Source organism: Hirundo rustica, chromosome 11 (genome assembly GCF_015227805.2).
Source record: "Hirundo rustica isolate bHirRus1 chromosome 11, bHirRus1.pri.v3, whole genome shotgun sequence".
Lineage (NCBI taxonomy): Eukaryota > Metazoa > Chordata > Aves > Passeriformes > Hirundinidae > Hirundo > Hirundo rustica.
In genome coordinates, this window is record NC_053460.1 from 14,291,682 (window position 1) to 14,313,009 (window position 21,328).

The window sequence follows — 21,328 nt, forward strand, 5'->3', positions numbered from 1 at the left end:
AGCAGGAAGCCAGCAGCTGGCAGGGTCCAACCTCAACCAGAGATTTTTCTGATGGGACAGGGAGGCAGCTGGAGAGCTAGAGACTAGATCAAAGCTGGTCTGATTTAGTAATTCAAAAAGTGAATGTTCTCAAATATTTTGTTCCACAGAAATCTTCATGTGTCCAGCTAATGCATCATGCATATTTTTACGGTATAGAATGAAACCATTAAAAATAAAGAGGAAATTTTCTGCAGATCTTAGAACACACGTCCCAGGCCATCACAGTGATTAAATAAAACTGCGGCTGAACAAAATGGTGACTTTTAATGGAATTTCCAGCAGAAGGAAGGGCAAATATTTTAGAAATGCACCTCAAATTTATTAAAATACAGCTCCCTCACACTGCTTACTGCAAAAATCAAGTTCTGCTTGTGATTTATACTCACCGTAATGACTTTGCTGATGACTTTTGACGCTTCTATCTTTTAATTGGGACATTTGCCTGAGAAACAGCTGATCCACGGAAACGTTTTCTTGTTATGACACTGTTTTTTAAATCAATAGGAATGGATTTGTTGTTTTTTGGTGTGTTTTTTTCCTTCATGTATTTTAACGAGTAACAAACGCAGTCGGTTGGGTCCTGTTTGCCTGGCCGAGCAATCCGCCGCGGGCACGCAGCCCAGGAGGAGCCCCGGGCGTGGACGGGGATGCCGCAAACAGCGGCGGGATTATTGCTGCGCGCTCAGGTGCTTCCCAGGTACTTCCAGCGCCGGCCGGGGGTTAAGCGGAGCGGGACGGCAGCGAGCGAGCCCCGGCGGCTCCGCGGGTCCCCGGGGCGGCGCCGGGCGGGGCCTGGCGCGGGGGGCGGTGCGGGGCGCGGGCGGGGCCGGGCCCGCGGGGCAGCTGCGGCCGGGGCCGCGCATCCATCGGCTCCATCGGCTCCGGCGGCTCGGGGGGCCGGGCGGGGACAGGCGGGCTCGGGCTGCCGCCGCCTCCCTCCGCCGCGCAGGGGCAGAGCCCGCGACGGGCGCACGGCGGGCGCTGCCCGGGCGCAGGAGGGGAGGGGAGCGCAGGAGAGGGGAGGCTCGTCCCCGCCGCCGCCTCGCTGGACCTCGCGGCGAGCTCCGGGCGCGGAGCGCTCCGTGGGATGGGGCTCGGAGAGGCGCCCGGCGTCGCCTCCTCGCTCTGGGGCTGCGGGAGCCCCCACGCAGCGCAGGGCAGGTGAACCCGCCCGCGGTGGAGAGAAGGAGCGGGACGCGATTTATTGCCGCATTCCCAGAAACGTCGGTTCCACCTGCGAGCGAGTTTGAGCAGCCGGCTGTGGATTTTATATTTGCTTCTCCGCGAACCGAGGTTAGCCGGGAGGCTTTGGCTTTTTGGGAAGGAGCCCTGCCCCGGCCCGCTGTGTGCGATGGATTGAGGCGTGCCCGGCTGCGCCCCCAGCCAGGTCCCCGCCCGCAGCCCACATAGATGCGATGGAAAGTCGGGGGCTGTTCTGCACCCTTTGTTACCTGATGTTCAACGCTCCTCTGCTCTTCATCGTCACCGGTGAGTAGGAAACTTCGGCCTCTTCCCGCGGCGATGCGCCGCTCCGGGCACAACTTGCCGGCGGGAGGCTGCGGGGCCGTCGGGGCTGCGGGGCCGCCGCTCTCCGCCGAGCCGCAGCCGCCCCGCTGCTCGCAGGCCCGGCCTCCCGGCGCGTTCCCAGCGCGGGGCTGGGGGCAGGGAGCTGCCCGGGCGGGCTCTGGCAGAACAAGGTGGCACTGTTGGGCCGCAGCTGCCGGCAGCGGAACGGAGCGGGGCGCGGCGGGCGCGCAGCCCGGGACAGTCCCCGCCGCTCGGCGGGAGGGGACGGTGCGACACCGCTGGCCCCGTATCAAGCCGAGGGCTTTCTTAGAAGGATCGGGGGGTTTTAAAGTCCTCTGCAAACTTTCCACTGAAGCCGCGGCTGCAGGTGACGGGGGCCGGCTGGGACCTGCCCCGGGTGCGCAGTCCTGGGTGCTCTGCTTACCCTGTGGTCCCTGGGCTCCAGGAAACCTGTGTCGCGGTCAGCGCTTAGCTCTTGAGCTGAAGCAGCTCGCGTTAGACTGAGAAGCACCGATCTTGCCTTTTAACCTCTCTCGTTAATCAGCCCTTGTAATTCTATCTTCCCCTCCCAGCTACCTTTACTGAAGTTCCCAAAGATGTGACTGTTAGGGAGGGAGATGATATTGAGATGCCTTGTGCTTTCCGAGCCAGCGGATCCACCTCGTACTCCTTGGAAATCCAGTGGTGGTACCTTAAAGAACCAGCCAGAGAACTTGCACATGAATTAGCCATCAGTGTCCCCGGCAGCAGGAGCAAGGTAATGCAATGGAGATGTATCTCTTAATCAAATGCAACATGTTTAGGCAGTGATCAGCATAAACTCGCCATTCCCAGAGTGCCTCCTCTGCCCAGTGCCAGCCACCAGTAGAAGTATCAGTGTGCCTAGGCCCTCTGAGGAATGCAGGAGTACAGGGCATGCACCCTGAGGGACTTCATGTCAGGAAAAAACATCAGTGCTTTAAGGACTGTAAACAGAAAATGGTAAATGTTCCACTGCAAAATCAGCAATGAGGTCCCAAGAAAAGCAGTAGTATGAAGTGTGGACAAGCAAAACCCCGTGCTTCTGTGGACTGAGCTAGGAATCACTGTAAAAGGTGTGAGAGGCTCTGCTCACTGCTAGTGCAGAGAAAGGTACGAGGGATACACCTCTCTGTTGGTACATTAATGTGGTATCAGTCTGCATCTACAAACACACCATTACTTGTACACGTCCACACTTGTGTCCGTATCTGAAGCTCAGCAAGATGTTTTCAGTCAGATGTAGCAATTAAAATGCATGAAGCAGAGTTAAATCTTGTGTGCCTTTTCCCCTCCCCCTAGGAAGCTGCTTGGTGTGAGGGTAGGCTTTGGTCTAAATTTTTCAGCTGCATTTCCCCAGCATAAGCCAGTTCATTCTACAGTCCCCCCTCCACCAGAGCAAAGACAACTTGCAGGCGCCAAACGGGGCTGTACAAGGAGTGGGGTAAAGCAGGACTTTGAGGCTGTGTTTGCCCTACTGTGCAGGACGTGTCATCCTCTCCAGCCCCCGTCCTCTGCGCCAGCAGGGTGGCCCGCGGCAGCCTCTGTGCCTGTGCCAGCTCCCGTCTCTGTGGCACGCTTGTTTTCCTGCAGAGCTCAAATAGAGATGCAAAGCATATAGACACTGAGCTAATGCAATGCCGCCTAGCTGGGGAAAGTGTAAGTCAGTTGTCAGACTGGGAAATAAATCGCTTGGATTTAAATGTCGTTTTTAACCTTATATAAAAACTGTGAGCCGCTTTTACAATAAATGATGACAGAGCAAGCCTGGAGAATGATGACCGTCTCCCCGAGAGGCGTATCAGTGAAGTCTGAGGGATCACTTAGGTTTACAGTGGTTGGCTGGAGACAGAAACATAACCAAATGTGAAACCTGCTGCGTGATACCTGCTCCCAGGGTGTTTCAGGACTGAAGCTCTGCCCTGAGCCATGCAGGATCCAGCTTGCCCAAGCCCTTCCCTGCTGCGCTGCTGGTGAAGCGTCTTCCCCAGTGTTTGTCAGTGACTGTGAGCAGCAGAGCAGGCAACAAGCATTTCTTTGGCTGCTGTTCGCACCCTTGGGGAAGGCAGCGCTTCTGTGGGGCAGCATGGGAACTTTACCAAAACAGTCCCACCGAGCTGAGCACTGGTTTGCTGCCTTCCCGATCACCTGGGGAACTGCCCTGAGCCACACAGGCTGTGTGAATAGCAGGCGGAGAAAGTTGCATTTACCCATGTCCTGTCCTTCCCCTGGGGTGGGAATATGAGCATCCTGTCGATTGCTGGCAGCGCCGAGTCTAATTGCCCTTTTTTTTCTGTTCTTTTAGGTAGCAAATAAAGATGCAACCAAAATCAGCGTAAGTGCAGCTCGAGATGGGTGCACACCCGTCCTCCCACGCACGTGGGATTTACTGCATGCCCCCCTCATTTCCTGACACACGAATGCAGCTGGTCTCACTGGCAGCCGCGCTCCCGCAGCGCGGCGGGAGTGTGGCGCGTTTCCCCTCCTCACTGTGCCGTGGCTCAAGACGCTGTTACCATCTGTTGCTGGTTTTTGCAGTCACGTCTCATTCCTTGCAAATCCAGAGGAGGTGACGCTTGCCTTACAGCCCTTCCTTAGCCACGCTGGAAAAGGGCTGTGGGCCAGATCAGAAGAGAATCTTGCTTTTTTTCCCCAGCCTTGTGCAGCCCCCAGTGGCCTGAGGCGCCCCCCTTCCCTGGCTGTCCTGCAGGAAAGGCCCCTTTTCCTTGGACGCGGCCCGGGTGCCGCTGCCTCTCCCGGTGCTGGGGACACCGGGCAGCTCCTTGGAGCCACAGCGGGGACACTGCACCCGCCCGGGCTTGGCTCGCTTTCCCCGGGGAGGGAGAGGGGCTTCGGGGCGGTTCGTGAGGGCTGCCCGAGCCTGGGACCGGCCGGGGGGCGAGAGAGCACCCGCGGGGGCGGTGGCAGAGCATTGGTGGTGACAGGTGGGACGTGGCGCGGGGGCGGTGGGGACGGGGGCTGGTCCTGGGTAGCCCCCGCGAGCTGTGGCTTTAGCAGCGAGGTGCCGGGCTCAGTGTCGGCTGATTTGGGGAACCGGCCCCGGCTCCGCTCTCTTGGCAGCGAAGGGCACAGCGCTGGGGCCGGGAGCCGGGCGCTGCCCGCCGCCCGTCGCTCAGGCCGTGCCGGCCGTGCGCTCTCTTGCAGACCGTCCGCGTCCAGGGCAACGACATCTCGCACCGGCTGCGCCTGTCGGGCGTGCGGCGGCAGGACGAGGGCGTCTACCAGTGCCGCGTGTCGGACTACAGCGACGACGAGACGCAGGAGCACAAAGCCCAGGCGCTGCTGCGCGTCCTGTCCCGCTTCGCCCCGCCCGACGTGCAGGCGGCCGAGGCGGTGTCGCACATCCAGAGCGGGGCGGCCCCGCGCCGCCACGGCCCCGCCGCCCGCCCCACGCCGCCGCCCGGCCCCGCCAAGCGCCCGCCGCCGGCCCCCGCCCCGGGGAACGCCGCCACCGCCGCCGCCACCGCCTCGACGGCCGCCGCCGCTGCCTCCTCGGCCTCGCCGCCGCCCGGGCAGGCCGCCATCCTCCGCCAGCAGCACGGGTCAGGTAGGGCGGGGGGCGGGAGGGGACCCGCACTCAGCCCCGGGATCGCTTGCGGGTCGGGCACTGTGACCTCTCTCCGTGGGGACCTCTCTCGGTGTGACGCTGAAACTGAGTCTGTTGGCACAGTGTACCTAGGTTGTGCAAAGGGGCGGGACTGGTGCCTTGCCCCAGCCTGCACAGGAGTGAACACACACGCGGAGCTGGAGAGATGGGTCCGAGTAATAGAGTAATAGGCTGGGACCTGCATCCCTTCGGTAGGCGCAGTGGGAGGCCCCACGTTCAGAACCCCCTTGCAGCTTTTTGGGTGCAGTGTTTGAAACAGTAGCTGCAGCCTCAGGTGAGCGAAACACCGTGGATGTCCTGCAGGGAATTTAGATTTGTAGAGAATTTAGATCAGTGAGTGGCTTACAGGGCTGACTGTCCCAGGCAGATGTGAAGCCTGTGCAGGGCAGGGTGCAGATTCAGAAGGGAAATGTCAATTGCCATGTAATGAGCCTCACATCTGAATTAATGGCAGGATAAGAATTGGAGATACAGTGCTCTGTAATGTTTTCCAAATGTAAACATCATGCTAATACTGATTGTTTATCAGTTAATACTGTATTAAGTTATTAATGCCACATTACCATATTGCAGTTTGCCAAAGAAGTCAGTTATAAACCTTTATTTATCCAGTGACAGGAATGTCTGGGATGAAGAACATAGTCTTAAATCTGCATTGCAAAAGTGTTTCAAGCTTCAGAGGTGTGGTGCTGCTCTGGCTGGGCTTCAGCTCTCCTCTCAGCCACTGTGACTTAGCTAATGCTGAACAAATGTCCCTGCCAAGTGATCTGTGGAAGAAGGGAAATGATTTTATGCCATGGACTGTGCAGGGAAGGCCCTGAGCTCCCCTCTCTGCTGAGTCTCTTCTGACGCAGATTCATAATCTTCACGCAGGGAAGTTCACACTTCTTCCTGATACCTCTTCACACTTTCTGGGCAAACAGTTGCAGGTTTTGGCTCACAGAAGTGGAAATCATTCCTATATGGGTCACTGTGACCTGTTGGTGCTTTACAGGTGCTGTGTTTCATCTGGCTACTACCTTTTCCTCTTTTCTGAATACTTTAGTTTCTTCCTTCTGTAGAAATACACGTGAAAGTTAGATTTTACTCCTTATCATTCCCAAGACTAAGCGGGTTGTTCACTGGTGTCTAGTGGAAGATAAGGTGACAGTTCCTGAGATGTAACTACAAGTGCTTGTGGGCACATAAAAAAGTTCATTTTGCTTTTGCTGGATCTGCTGACCCCAAGAAGTTAAACCAGACACGGCAATGCTCGTGATGTATCATTTTTTTTTGTTTGGAAAGATCTGCTTTTCTCCTGGGACCCTAGGGTTAAGGGTTGTTTTCATGTCTCTTCTCCACTCTGTGACTGTGAGAATTCTTGCAGTGTTGTCCATGCTGTCAGTAGAGGTTGGGTTTAGGACTTGCAGCACTCTGCACCCTGCCTGCTGAACCCAGAGCTTATGTGGTGCATATGAACTAAAACCAGGACGGTGGAAGTGCAGTGGGCTCAGTTCCACGTCAACAGATGGATGCGAGCGTGTGCCGCCAAGACAGCATGTCACATATGCCTGTCAGGGCAAGACCTCCTGCCCAGATCAGCTAAACTGCTGTCTGTCCCGATTTTTTACATGTCTGTGGTTTGGAATATGGCACTTCTGCATCCTTTCTAGGCTGCATTAAATTCTGAAAATAAACTGGTAGCGTTGTGGCCAGCAGCGGAGGTAATGGAATGGTTTAAATCAGTGAAAAAGGTAGCAGAATACAGAAAAACCTCTAGTGGGGGTCTCCAGTTGGAGACTGATGCTGAGGGCTACAAAACTGGCTAAGCCCAGATTTGGTGCCGTGAGCTCCCTGCTGGGCACGCTGGTCTCTGTGAACAGTGCCACTCCGTGGCAGCTCCAGGGCTGGAGAGAGCCCACTCAGACTGTTCCTGTTCCTCTGCTGACTTCACACGGTGTGAACCAGCACCTGCTTTTGTCCCGTGAGGGAGTCATTAATCGTGTGCTGTGGTATGGTCCTCTTGTAGAAATAATACCTTTTTACTCTGCTTGAATCAAGACTTCCCTGAATAACAGGCTTCTCCCCGGTTTGTTGTATTTTCTGTAGCTACGGTAGTTTGGAGCTGCCTGTAATTACGAATCAATAGAACATCAATCACAGCATGGGTTTGGAGATTTGCAGCGGAGGGACTTGACCCTCAAAAATTCATGATTGAGGTGCATTCTGGACCAGAACTGAGTCTTGTTACCACAAGATGTCTCTTTGGTTGCTTCTGTGAAGCAGATCGCTGCTGTCCCAGTCCTCACCTCCTGGGTATTTTAGAAAGACTGTCTGGGTCAGGAATTTGTAGGGCCAGCTTGATGTAGGGGCAAGAAGTCTTCTCTGGACATGAACGTTGCATAGAGACCTGGATAAAATACTAACTTGGCAGTCAGTGTGATGAGGACTTGCAGGACTATCACCTGCTTTTGTGAGGAAAGGGAAGGTGGGGTCTCCAGTGCTGCCACTTGGGCTGGATAAGCACTACACTTTCTTCAAAGTGTCCTGAAAGAAAATGACATCTTAGACCTTTTGAGTTTCCCATTTGTATGTTAAAATGGTGTTCTTTAGAGCTACGTTAGGTACAGTAATTATTGTTTTCCATAAAGAATGCAGTTGCTTTACAGGAAATGGATTTTTTCCCCTATTTATTTATTCTGGGAACTAGAAGCCCTGTTTCAAGTCCACACCCCTGAGGCAGTGCTGTAACTGGTTTTTTCACAGAGTAGGGCCAACAAATCCAACTAAATCCTTGTTCATGTGGTGTTTAAGACTGCAGGACCTAACCTTGTGTTGCTCTGTGAGTTATATCTGCAGAGCAGTGTAACACGTACGCTCCATTATCCTATTTTGAGCTCTGTAACACGTACAGATAAGTACTTGCACCAAATCTGTGTGGAATAATTGAATAGTCTAATACATTGAAAGTATTTAGCATTTCTAAGTCTTTTCATTCTACACAGGGATATTTCCTCTCTATAAAAGCAGAAATGTGGTCAAACAATGGATTTCCTATCAGTGATTAAGAAGCACCCTCATTTAAGACACTGGGGAGCTCCACCTAAGAGCTGATGGCATGGCACTAGCTACAGTGTCCTGTACGAGTTGGCCTCTAATCCTATTTTCCTTGCAGTAGAAATCTTCCCAATACTTTCACTGTAGTAAGAGAGGGCCTCAAGTTCTTGGATTTCAATAAGCATGATCGTAGATCAAACACTGCATTGGGATGTGGCTGCAGGGCTCTTGTTGACTTCAACTGCTGCCCCAGTTGTGCACCACAGAAAAGTGTGATTGTTTACATCTTCTAAGTGAGCTGAAACAGGAATTTATTAGGATAAATGTGTCTGTTGCTGAGTTTATCTAAAGAGCAGAGAGTCTCATCTGACAAACCAGGTATAAATAGAAAATCCATTGTTTTGGACATCAGCAGAAATAGCATTTGGCTGAAGTTTGGAATCAGCATTATGGTATATAAGATCCAGTATAACTGAAAATTTGACCAATATGCTACAAATACTAGCTACTTAAACAGAATTTTATCTGTGATGTTTAAACAACCATATAAAAACTTGGTGCTGTGATCTCTTGAGTCATAAAGGTTACTGCTTGTCTGCCAGCAAGGTGAACTGAAGTGGAAACCTAGAAAATGGGATTTGGGCTGTGAGGAGACAAAGATCTGTTGGCAAGACCATTTTTAACACTATCAGAGAAGCAGTCGTCCATGTGGTTCTAAATGAAATCATATTGAGCATTTAGTTTGAATGCTTGTACACAAATGGAATCTTACAACGTAGGAAAAAAACTAGGGGTGAGCAAATGAAAGTGTTCAGAGCTGCTACTGTTTGGAAGTGCTCCTGTTTTTTACCAGGAAGAGTAGGGGAGATGGAGGAGCATCACTGAGTGAAACACATGGTATCTCTGTCTCAGGAAGTTTGCAGTCCAAGTGTTTGAGACAAATAAATGACACAAGAATGATAACTGACTTTCTTGAGTCGTGTGACGGCTGTGAAATTAAATATGAAAACTTAATTTCAGATGTTCTAAATTTAAGTCCAGTGCCTTAGTTGTGAGACTAACTTTGTCATCTGCTGGTGAAGTAATAAACAAGGATCTTCATCCTGACCTCCTGGGAGGTAAATTGACTGTATTATATCCTACCAAATGGTCTCCAAAATGAGTGCCTGTGTATTGACTTGGGGGCAATTTTTAGTTCAACTTCTGAGCAGAATGTAGATCAGACATTGCAGCTTCCAAATTCCCTTTTATTTGTTTGATCTCTAGCCTCAAAGCTCTGAAGTGAAAGCTTTAAATAAAATAAACAAAGATGGGAGTGTGAAACAAGGAGCTCTAGGAGGGACACAGGCTCATGTGTTATGCACAGGTGAAGTGGTCATCGCAAGGAAGAACATAAATCTTCACTCCAAGCCTGCCTCTCCCCTCCTCGCAGCCTTTTATGTCTGAGGCAGCAGGAGCTCTGCTCCTGGGCTGCTTGGCCAAGATAAAGCAGCGGTCCCAGTCCTGCAGCCTCCGTGGCCGCGGTGCTCCCGAGAGCAGGGCATGCACAGCCAGCCCACCTTCGGCAGGAGGCCGTGTGCAGGCTCTAGATCTTCTGTTGTGCACTGGGCAGCAAGAGACCTGTCTGTGCAGCTTAGGGACAGCAGAAGAAGGAGCACAGTGCTTTACTGAGTGGGCAGAGCTGTGGGTGGCTCGGGGGACTCTGTTTGGAGGGGCTGTGGTTGGGTTTGGACTAACTTTGGGTAAGGGTTTGAGTTCAGGGCTCTCCTGGCTTTGTCAGAGCTTGAATGACTCTCTGCTAATTTGAGGCACAGCTTGTGGAGCTCGTTTATGTTTGATAGATGAACATTGCATGAAATAGCAAGGAAGGAAAGTCTATGAGGCTGCTCAGCTCAGGCTCCCTGCCTTTCCCACTCAGTATTGTCTGGGTCTACTCCACTTCCCCTGTGCTTTTTATGAGGCCGTGTATGAGCTCAGTTCTGTTGTTACTTGTAGTTAAATGCAACCTGGGTCACATCACATTTTCCTTTGCATTAAATAAAGTAGCAAGACAGAGGCCATAACTGAATTATCAGGCTGACCTCCTAAATGTCACTGGATAATAAACATGCAAAAAGAATTCTCATTAAATACACATCACTAGCACTTTAATATCTAGGCAAATTAGACTGCTTTGGGGACAAGCGAGGTCAAATATCTTCTTTTGTGTCTGTGTAATATGGATTAATTCTCGAACTGGACAAAAGCACTAACTGCTGTACTGTGTCACCTCATTATCTAGGGCGGAAGCAAGCTGTGCCTGGGTGTTTTTGTACGGTGGAAATGCAATTTATTTGAATAACCTCCTTTCAGCAGTTCTTGCTTGCTCCCCAGAGGACAGACAAAACTGCACTAACCTGTTCTACTCCAGCTTGTTCAGTGCCCTTGAAGAAATCTGAATATTATTGGAATTTCTTTGATATCTTTAAGTTATAGATGAAAAAAGCTTCTAAAAATATTACTGAACACAATGAAGGGGGTATTCCAGGTCTTCTTAATGAATCTGGAAGCTATACCTAACACTGGTCTAAATTTCTATATAAGATTGATTCAATAGTGAGTGAAAATTAGACATTTATGTGAAGAAAGGCTCAGTGCACACACGTGTTTTTGCATGAGCAAACAGCATTCGGGGCAGAAATATACATATAGTGCTAGTTCTTTATACAGGATTTCAATAGATTCTTTACAAATGGAGCCTCAGTTTGCAGAACCAGCTAACTTTGTGTCTTTTACGAGAGGCAGTAATTGTTGCACACTCCCCACCTCTGCTATACTGGTGCAGCTTTACTGGTGTATAAACTAATGCTTGAACTGTGTTGTCGATTTATATAGGTCCCTAACAATTTAAATCTTGTCAGTTGTGGCACAAAGAAATGCCCAGACAGCCTTACTGGTGCTGGTTTTGAGAAGGCTTTTAGTAGCGTGGGCTGTAGTTGCAAAGCAAACAGAAAGTAGCCTCTGCCAGGAAATTAATCTCACAGTAGTCCTGTGTAGGTGTTTCTTTTTTACTTAAGAGAGCCTGACAGGACTGTGCTGGCAATAAAAGGAGGTTGCTTTGGATTTTGATTTAGCTTTGCTAAAGCGGTAAGAACGCTGTCAGGCTTACTATTGCTGTTTACTATGTGTTTTTTAAAATTAGATAATGGCAGAGCAGTCCCATATGTCAATAATAAACAGTTCAAGTAGGTTTGTATTGGAAAAAATGGGGTTGTCAGCAGAATGGTATTATTTGTCACAACAGCGGCTAACAACCGAGTACTTTATATTGCTAGGCTGTTATCAGCTGGGAGGCAATTTTATTAGCTGGAAAGAGGAGCGGTTTGGCAGAGCAGCAGCCGTGCTCAGCCCAGGGAGCTGTGGGAGCCAGCACGAGGTTGTGCCGCGCCTGGAGGAGGGAGCTGTGCTCACAGAGCAAAGGACCCCGAGCATCCCCCACAATGTCTGCTCTCTCCCTGCCCGTGGCTGGGAGCAGAGCATCCTTGTGTGTGCAGGGAGAGGCTGCTGACTTCCAAAGCAGGCAGAGCACAGGGGGGTCTCTCGTGGACATGGTTCTCTACAGCTGTTGTTTTGTTACCGTGCTCCTGGAGGAGTTCAGGAGACATGGGAATGTGTCACCTGAGGACACGGGTTAGTGGCAGACAGTGTGGTGGCGCTGAGTTCATGGCTGGGCTTGGTGATCTTAGAGCTCTTTTCCAGCCTCACCAGTTCTGTGATTCTGCGCGTAAAATTCATCAAACTGACGTAATTAGAAATAGTACACTGCTTTATAATTTTAAAAATTGGTGTGCTAATCTGAGTCCCTCTCACACCGCGGGGCTGGAGATTTCACATCTACAGAGGGTATTGAGGAATATCCCATGTCCACAGTTTTGTCAAATGACTCCTTGCTACCTTATTCTGCAAAGCTTGGCCTTCCTTACATCTAGGGCTTAGCAAAGTCTTTAGTTAGTTAACATCTAGCAAATACCAGTCATTGGCAGTATTCGGAGTGTCTGTGTATTTGTGGGTCAGTCCCAAAATGCCACTGTTTGTTTATAGCAAAAACTTGATCCCTTCTTTATGGAAATCACAGGATCTGCTATTTTTTCAGGCACATGCTCTCAATACAGCCATTTTTAGTGTGTCATCATCCATTCTGCTAAAATGCACTTAGCTCTGTTCTTTTAAGTATGGACAGGATAGGCTTATTTTTCAAAAAAAAATCCTTAATCTGCACTTGCATCTGCTTAAGTTTAGTAATTCTGATTGGAGTGATAATTACAACTACATTGGCAGCTTGCTCCTAATCCTGATCAAGTCAGAAATACTCTGGAAACAGTGAAGTGAGAACCACAGTGTCATTGCCTTTATTTCTGGGTTGCGAATATTTACAGCTTGTATCAGTTGCAGAATGTGAAAGCTGTGGTTCAGTCCAGTGGGACTCTTTTTGTCAGCCTTTTCATAACGTTCCAGCCTGTGGAATTCTGTGACCCTATCTAGCTTCCCTGCTTTTCTGCAGTATGACTTTTTAGTCCTCCTACTTATAATGAAAGACCTGAGAATATGCCCCAAACTCGCTTCAAAGCTCAGTAGCTGAAACCAGCTCCCAGTATTTTTCATTGCCTCGTGATCTGGGCGGTTTGAATTGTGCTTTTGCTGCTTGTGTGTATGGATATGCTCTGGAATTGCTCACATAATAGTACAGAGGAAGGAAGTGTAGGACTGGCTGCTTATTTACCACCTGAACTACCACTAATGCAGTTACTTATTTTCCTCTGTATTTTAGTTTAGAATTATTTTTCCACCAAATTTCATTACAAAGAATTTTGTATCTCTTGTTATTCAACTTTCAAGGCATGAATTAATGTTCTTGGTTTTCTTAAGTTAATTTTAGATCATGGAACTGCAGAAAATTCTGGAAATTAAAAGAGATTCATAGTTGCATGGTTTGAGTGTCTTAATAAGATGTTTGGCAAGGAAAGATCATTTCACTGATACCAAAGCAGAAATCTGTTTATGTGAGGGTAATACAAAGTAGACACCAGCTGCAGGTCTTAAAAGAGGAAAGTTACTGGCTTATTTAGATGCAAACCAATAGAAAGTGTTTAAACTGTGTAATCTATATAGAATGAATTACTCACTTTAAGCATTCAGGATACATTTCTATTCTCCATTGACACCGTCTAGGGCAGTGTTTCCTTTTGGAGCTTGTTATAAATGACTCCTGGTGTTGCCTTGAAGTTACTCTCTCATTTCTCCGGAGTGGATATTTGGAGTGGTTGAGTGGTTGGTTTGGCTCTCTCCAGGGCAGAAGAGATCCCAAGAGCAGCCCCCAAGGGCCTGACTCCCGCAGCTCTGCTGGGCTGTCTGTGGGCACTGCCTGCCCTCAGCACAGAGGTGTTCACGGGCACACGCAGTGTTTGAAGAAGCAGAGGGAGGCTTTGGGAAGAGTGGTGATTGTTCTGTACGCTTTTGGCTACCACAGAAGGGAAATGGGGAATTTGAGGGAAAATATTTCCCATGCTGTGTTACCCCTTTTTCTTGGAACTTTAATGGGAGATGTTTTTTTGCCAGTCTATTGACAATGAAGCCGCATGTTTCTCTGGGAACCTAACAGAATTATTTCTGTATAAAGGTGGAAGTATTTCTTGCTCCATAGGATATATGCATTTCCCTACATCCATCAAATCCACTAGTTCAACAGCTCCTCTGTTTGTGATAGCTGTGGTTAATACAAAAGTGTTGTGCCTTGCAGACCTGCAGCAGCTGTGGAATGGGTCAGATCAATTGTGCATGTAATCCTGTACCTTATGTCTAATGACAGCCTTATGATCCAGGAGAGGGAAGAGCCGCTGTAGAGGATAACAAAGCACTTGGCTGATCTCTGTACCATGAGCATGTTTGGCAGGGATTGTCAGCACTTACATTTTAAGGAAAATTTGGCCTTAATGAGTCTCAGTTAAAATGAGCTCTGTTGTGATCAAAATCCACCTCAATATTTGCAGATGCCTTAAGAAACAGATCCCCAGCTCCTCTACCAATGACTTTGTCTGTCCTGTCCCACAGGCACTCACACATTGACTTCCAGCAGAGCAGTGCTTCAGAAAATCAATACTGCAGAAGGGATATTTTTCTTCTCTTACCTTCTTATCAGAACCAAACTTCCATTTCTACATCATTTCCTTGCATGACTATGCCCCTCTCTCACCACCATCCAATTCATTTGCTTTCTAATCTACAGCCTTCCTGCTACCATGCTAAAACACCAAACCACTAAAACACCAGTCTTCTGTTCTAGGTGAGCTTTTTGAGTTGTCACATCAAGAACAGTCAAAATTAAGGACCAGGCTGCTACAAGGAATTGGCTTTTTCCCAAATATACATATTTATTTTTCTACCTATTCAGGATGTTTGCACTGTGCTGCCCTCTATGCAGCTCCTGTGGAGTTACCAAGCCTTAAATTCTGCCTCACCTCTTTGTTTTCAGGTGAGTTTAGCCCAGCACATAAATAGATACAGCTGCGAGCAAGTAAAACATGCTTATGTCAGGACTGCTAAATACTCCAAATGCAAATGGAATCTTATTTGAAATATCAAAACCTGTTGAGTTTCCAAAATTAGGACAGGGGAGGCTTTCAGTTACTCTTGTAACATGGAGTTTTGGCAATTCACCTCTAAATATAGACATGAATATTGCAGTAGATATCTTTAAAGAGAAGGTAGAAAACCAGTGAAACTCGGGTGTATTTCAGAAGACCTAAAATGATGACAAAGTTTTACAAAACTCTGGTCAGTGTGTTCTGAACAGCAAAATTGCTTTCAGCTTCCTGGAGACTTTGAGGCTCTGGTGTGGATAAGGAAAGTGAAATGTTGGCATTATCATGAAGGGTGTGGAGGGCAATGCTGATAGTTTCACCTGGCTGTGAGAGATTTACTCCTGACCTTAAAAACCTTGATGTCATGGATGAAAGAGCAAAGCAGAATCACAAGCTTCTACCTGCATGGTTGTGTAGAAATAAAAACACATGCTGACTTCTGTGAGGCATTTTCTTGAGATGAGTTATGGAAAGCTGTTCCAAAACTCAGTGAATCATAAATAAAAACTGTAGTGGATGGAAAACTAATTTTGTCATCGTGCCTTCTAGGCAGGTTCAGTGGCGAGCAGATCCCATGCAGTTGCTCATAAATATGTGGGAAGTCACTGCTGCTGAAATTAGCTACACCGAAAGGCAGCTGAGGAGCAGTTTCTGGCTGTGCCTGGGCAGGATGATGCACAGCCACCTGAAAGCCAGGAGCAAGGGGACACCATAGTTCAATGGGTTTTTCTGTTGTACTGATACTTCTTTGAACAACACCACCTCCTGCTCCGTGCAGTGCTCTAGGGTTGAGCTGGAAGGGTCTGCTAAAGTCAGCACAGGCTCTGCATGCAGTCCTGCACAGCACCCTGGAGATTCAGCTCTTCGGGAGGAGTGGGAATTTTAAAGCTTCTGGTAAAAAAAAAAAAAAAAAAAAAAAAAGGCAGTGTGTGGATTGTACTGGAAATACATAAGAGTGGAAAGGTGTAGGCAGTTTATAAGATCCTGTCTCAAACTGTGGAGTAGTTCTAATGGGGTGTAGCTTATTATCTCTTTGGTTCAGTGAGTGTATAGTGACTTTAGTAATTTCAATTAAAAACTTCTAAGAAGCTCTTAGATCTGAAGTTGGGTCAATTCCCTTCAATTCAGTGCAAGTGCTCCAAATGTATGTCAGTGAGTGAGAATCTGTTATATCTAGGAGGTTATTGCTGGTAATGATCCTTGACCAGCAACCCATGGAAAACTCCATTTTTTCCATAGACTCCAGAACAAGTATCAAGCGCAGTCTAAAGTTTCTGGACTGAGAGAATAGATCAATCTATATGGTCAGTTTGATGCCTCACCTCTTAATGAAATGCCAAGTGTGAGGGCTTTAATTGGACACTGTTCTGTAAGGAAATAGGCCAAGGCTCTCAGGTCACTGCATAAAAGGCAGTACAGAGAAATGTCTCGTGACACTGCCAACCAGGGCCCCAGCTCTACCATCAATAGGCAGTCAGATTTTAGGTGTTATCTCATCTTTCAAGGAAAATAGGCTACTGATGTCTTTCAGCTTTTTATTATATGGGCCACTGCATTTTACCACCATCTCAGAAAGAGACATCAAAGGACTTTTCAAATTCTGTCTAGTAAGAAAAATAGGTGACTGCTAGAAACTGGGGTTTGACCACTGGTTAAATATAGCTTGTAAAAGAATCATCCCATTCTTTCTGGGTGTCACAAGTCACTTGGTTAATTCATGTTTGTTTTCAATTGAACTGTTTTAAGTCAAACTGTGATTAATTCTGGCATTGAAAAAAAAAATTATTAAATAGAAAATTTCAGTAAAACACGATTATGTCATAAATTGCAAAGAAGGATGAGTGATGCCAGAGAGCAATTCACCATACACGAAGAGAACAATTTGTTCTTGTTCTGCATGGTGGTAGACTTTCCCTTTTGGCCATAAGCACATAAATATTTTAAAAGCAAAGCTGGAAGTCTGTATAGTGATGAATAAGCTTGCAATAACAGAACGTCAAATGAATATTCAAAACATCAGTGAAATGTTTTCTCGCAAGTGTCTGTAGTTTGCAGGGAACTGTGTACTCCTGATTTAGGGTGTCAGGATAACAACCCTCTGTTCTCACATCTGGGTTAATCATGAGTCCAGATCCTCATGCTCAAGCTCACATTTTGTTTGTTTACATCTACAGATGTAGCAATTTATTAACTAAAAGTCAAGACTTCCATTACTTCAATAACAGCAGAATTGAGGACGCTAAGTTCAGTTTGTTTGTTATCAATGGTTTATAATCAGGGAGAAAATACTGGAAATTGTTTTTCCAGTCTGCTTATATTTAGAGGGAGGTGAATTCTGAAGTTCTGTGTGTTCAATACTGCCTGAAGTCTTAGAGCAGAACAACACTGAATCAGAATGAAAAAGAAGCTTGTATGTGGTGTTCAGTAAGAATATTTGCTTTCAAATAATTATTTAAAATATGTTTTATTTAACTGCTGAGATTCTGTTAACAGTCTGAACTCACATTCTGCTATCAGAGAAGATGGAATGTTACAAACAACAGTAATTTCTACAGAAGGACAAAATTTGGACTCTTGAATTTGCAGTTCTGCAATGAAATTTAACCAAAAACTAGTACATGAAGTGAAAACCAACATAGCAATGATTTTGGTGAGCACACAGGTGTTGCAGGGAGTTGTGACTAATATTGCTTTCCCTTCAAAGCAGAAGTCATCCTAAAGCTGGTGTTCCTGGCAGCCCTTTAGTGTCATGGTTGTAAGAGCACTTGAGCTTCAAGAGCCCATTTCTCCAGGTTGTTTCTCAGTGTTTCCAGGGGAATTCCCCCCTCACAGAAGCACATCTTGCTGTCTGAGTAACTGGCAGCATCTCAGACTCAAATCCTGGTCATTGAAAGAACAAGTTCAGCCCTAGCAGGGAAAGAATGGGTTCTCAGCACCCTCAGGTTTGACCATAATAAATATCTCAGGCCAGCTCTTCCCTGCAGTGCTGGGCAGGTGTGGAATTGGCACAAATCTGGCCACTGAGATGTGTGCAGCTGCCAGGAGTGTCGGCTGCCCCTGCCATCCCCAGGCTCAGGGGACAGTGACAGCACGTGGGGACTGTCCTGGGCTGGCCTTCTCGCAGCTGTGCCACGTCTCAGAAGAGAACACTTCCCTGCGCACGCTTTTAGTGTCTTTTTGCAATGAGTTGCAACTAACTCCTTTAGTTGCTGGAGTTAATTGTGTTTGTTAATGATTTTTCAGCTTTCAAAAGAAAAATCCTGTATTTATCTTAATACCTTGCCGTTGCTATGTAGGCAGCCCGTAGCACGTGTTTGTGCATGCAGGGATTTAATTAAAACCTTAATAACTAAATAATCACCACACAGTCTGGGCATCTGTGAGACAGCACTGTTGGGGACATTTGTTGAGTCCCTCAATTGCACACCACATTGCTATGTCGTGTTTTTGATGCTGGGTAATCGTACTCCAGCATTGCTGGTGAGGTGGATATAGATTACGAGGCAGCTGGAGCAGCGAGCCCAAGAGCAGTGCGTTGCTCAGGCACTGTTTGAGGCATTTCCTTTGATCATGCCACAGCTGGGAGCCACTCACATGTCCTAGGGACCAAAACTAAAGTATTCACATTACGGTGCCTAAAGTGAGTTTCCTAAACAGGAGTGCCCTGATTACTTTTCCAGCGATACTGAACACAGAAAACTTGTTTTTAAAGTTTTCATGCTTTGCAAAGCGTCTCTCACAGTCTGGGTGGCAGTCAGTGTTTCGGGCATTGATTACTCCTGCAGTGGGGTGTTCAGCAGAGGAGGTCTCTCCCCAGGTGCCCCTCTGCACTTGAGCTGCTGGGCAAATTCCCACTGAGCTCCTGCTTTTCTGTGGAAATGTCCCACATCCCTCACATCCCTCCCGTGCTGGGGGCAGCTGCACACGCTGCTCCTCTCATGGCCCAGCAAGGTGTCCCCTGGGGACACTGGGGCCAGGCAGCTGCTGTGGGGCAGCCTGGCCTTGTCCTGCACCAGGCACCGGTGGCCCTGCACCAGGCACTGCTCTGCCCTGTCTCTGCTGGCAGCACAGCAGCGGCCACTGCAGAGGTGGCACGGCCGGAGCCTCCTGTGTGCCCTGCTCTCTTGGCTGAGCGTGGCCCCACGGCTCAGCCCTCCCATGGCAGGGAAAGGGGCCACACCAGCAAATACCTTTTTGTATCTTTTCAGCACACCTCGCTGGAAAATAAAAAAGCTGAGCGAGTATCTTGGTGTAAATGGATGTGATGCCTTGGTAGCTGCAGCCTGGACGTGGCTGTTGCTGCTTGCTGTGGGCAGTGGCCTCAGCGTGTCCTGCCCCAGGAGTTAGCTCATCGCTCTCCTTGGGACGGGCTGACGGGAACAGATGTGTTCCACACCTGACCTCTGTTTTTCTATAGCTCCTGAGCGCATTTTCAATTTAAAATTCTGCTCTTTCCTATAAAAGGTAAAGAAGATGTCAAGGTCTTGCTGTTCCCATTCCAAATGAAATGGGTTCATGTCCTGTTAATCAAGAAGTACAGACGCAGCATTTGTCATTTCCCTTTAAAGTAATGGGTGGTTGATACCTGTCATTTCTCAAGAAACTATATACCAGATTATGGTGTATTTATAGAAATCTCAATTGCTGGTAACTTGGCTGAAGCCAAGTTTAGGCATACCATTAGTAACACATAATGAAATGACCTAAGTGGAGTCAGATTTGGGAGGGGGAGGAGAAAGCTATTTGAGTTGGATAGCTTGAGGATGCTGTTTTACTATTAAAATTAAGCTTCTGACCCCTGGCACTGAAGTGATAAAAATGAATCTTCCTATATTTCTCTTCTGCGTTTAATCATCTATATTGGAAAAGATAAAAAATCAAATCTCCTTCTCTCCCTTGTCTCTTTCTTTTCTAGGTACAGGACCTATTTATGCTACAGACCCACTCTTATACATGTCCCTGTTAATACTGCATAAGCTTGTACATTTATTAGTAAACCACTGACGGACTGCTCCCTCCACTCCTCCTCAGCCAAACAGAAAGGAACCTATTTAATAACAAACAAAACCCCTGACAAAGAAATCCCTGCCGTTTTAAAGATGGACAGAAAGAGACTGAAAGAAGCATGATAAATTCTACATAGGGGGAAAAACATATTTTTGGGGATGCCACAGAAAAGTAAATCACATAGAATAATGCATCTAGTTTCCAGACTCTATGGTGTAAAAGCCTTGCTCTGTGCATGGCACTTATGATTCCTCTATTTTAATGTAATATTTTTTTCTTTTCTAAACCTTTCCTCTGACTCTTCATTTTGCGCGAACTGTTGAGCAGTTATCTTTATGACAATATGTAAAGATGTTGGGTCAAACCCTTCCTAAGAAAGGAAATATTTTTAGTAGATTATTGTGTTTAGGTTTTTTTTGGATTTCCTTTTTCTTTTTTAATTAAATTATTTCTTTTGGAGACATCAAAAAGGTACATCTTACCATAATTAATATTCACTGTCAATAATATTTATTTTTAAATGAAGATTGGAGACAAGGTAAGACATTTGTTTATAAACTGTATTGTATATTGCTGAATAACAGTTGAATAAAAAGATTTTGAAATAAAGTTTTTACAGATGTGTGTGCCTTTCCCTGTGTCCTGAATGTCCCTGAGAAGGCTTGATGGCTGCGTGCCTTCCCTGCCTTGTCGAGGAACGATGCAGCACAAACAGAATAAAATTAAAATCAGTTATTTTTCAGACACCCTTAACAAGATGCCAAAGCCCACAGCAGAATGTGCAGGCAGCCAGTCCCAGGCTGCAGCTGTCTTGGTGCCACCAGTTACCTCTGGGCAGTCAGGGCAAGATCTGGTGGAGGACAGTGGGACAGGGTGTGGCATTCAGTGTAAATTGCTTTGGCTTGCCCCAGGCCTCTCTGAAAAAAGGCGAATCAAGCAGTGGAAAATCAAAATAAATTATCCTGGAATGTTGAGTTCCCTAGTTCCAAGATTTGTTTAAAATATATTCAGATTTTTAAAAACATGCAATTGTGTCACTTCTCTTATCCAGATGAGATTTCTCTAAAGAAGCTTTTTTACAGTAAATAGTTATTTTTCTGTCGCAAAGTGTTTTGTTTTTCAAGTGAGCCAATGAGATGACTTGGTAAAGAAACATGACCTTCGTTAGCTGAATTTAGTAAGTACCTTGAAATTTCCTATGCCTGACTATGACTCTTATCCTGTCATTTGTGTGGCATTTTAGAAAGGAGCTTGTGGGAAAGGCAGAGCGACAGCTCCGGTGGCAGCAGGACTGTGCCTGCAGGAGCTGCAGAGCAAACACAGGACATGCTGCTGCCTCACCTCGTACCCCAGTCCTGTTCCAGGAGGGCAGGAAGGGATTGTCATTTTCCCAGATGCTCCGGATTTCCTTTTTCTAGGGCTTCCAGTCACAGCCAGGGATTTGCGCCACTTG

At 47.4% G+C, this 21,328-nt stretch overlaps 1 protein-coding gene across 1 annotated transcript; it reads left to right on the forward strand.

Moving 5' to 3' along the window:
* The first annotated feature begins 1,104 nt into the window (after positions 1-1,104).
* VSTM2B (V-set and transmembrane domain containing 2B) lies at positions 1,105-20,495 on the forward strand. Its single transcript, XM_040075657.2, has 5 exons — positions 1,105-1,530; positions 2,142-2,326; positions 3,893-3,922; positions 4,753-5,155; positions 19,784-20,495. Exons 1-5 carry the CDS (start codon positions 1,458-1,460, stop codon positions 19,870-19,872), a joined length of 780 nt encoding a protein of 259 aa, XP_039931591.1. The 5' UTR covers positions 1,105-1,457; the 3' UTR covers positions 19,873-20,495.
* Positions 20,496-21,328: the final 833 nt, after the last annotated feature.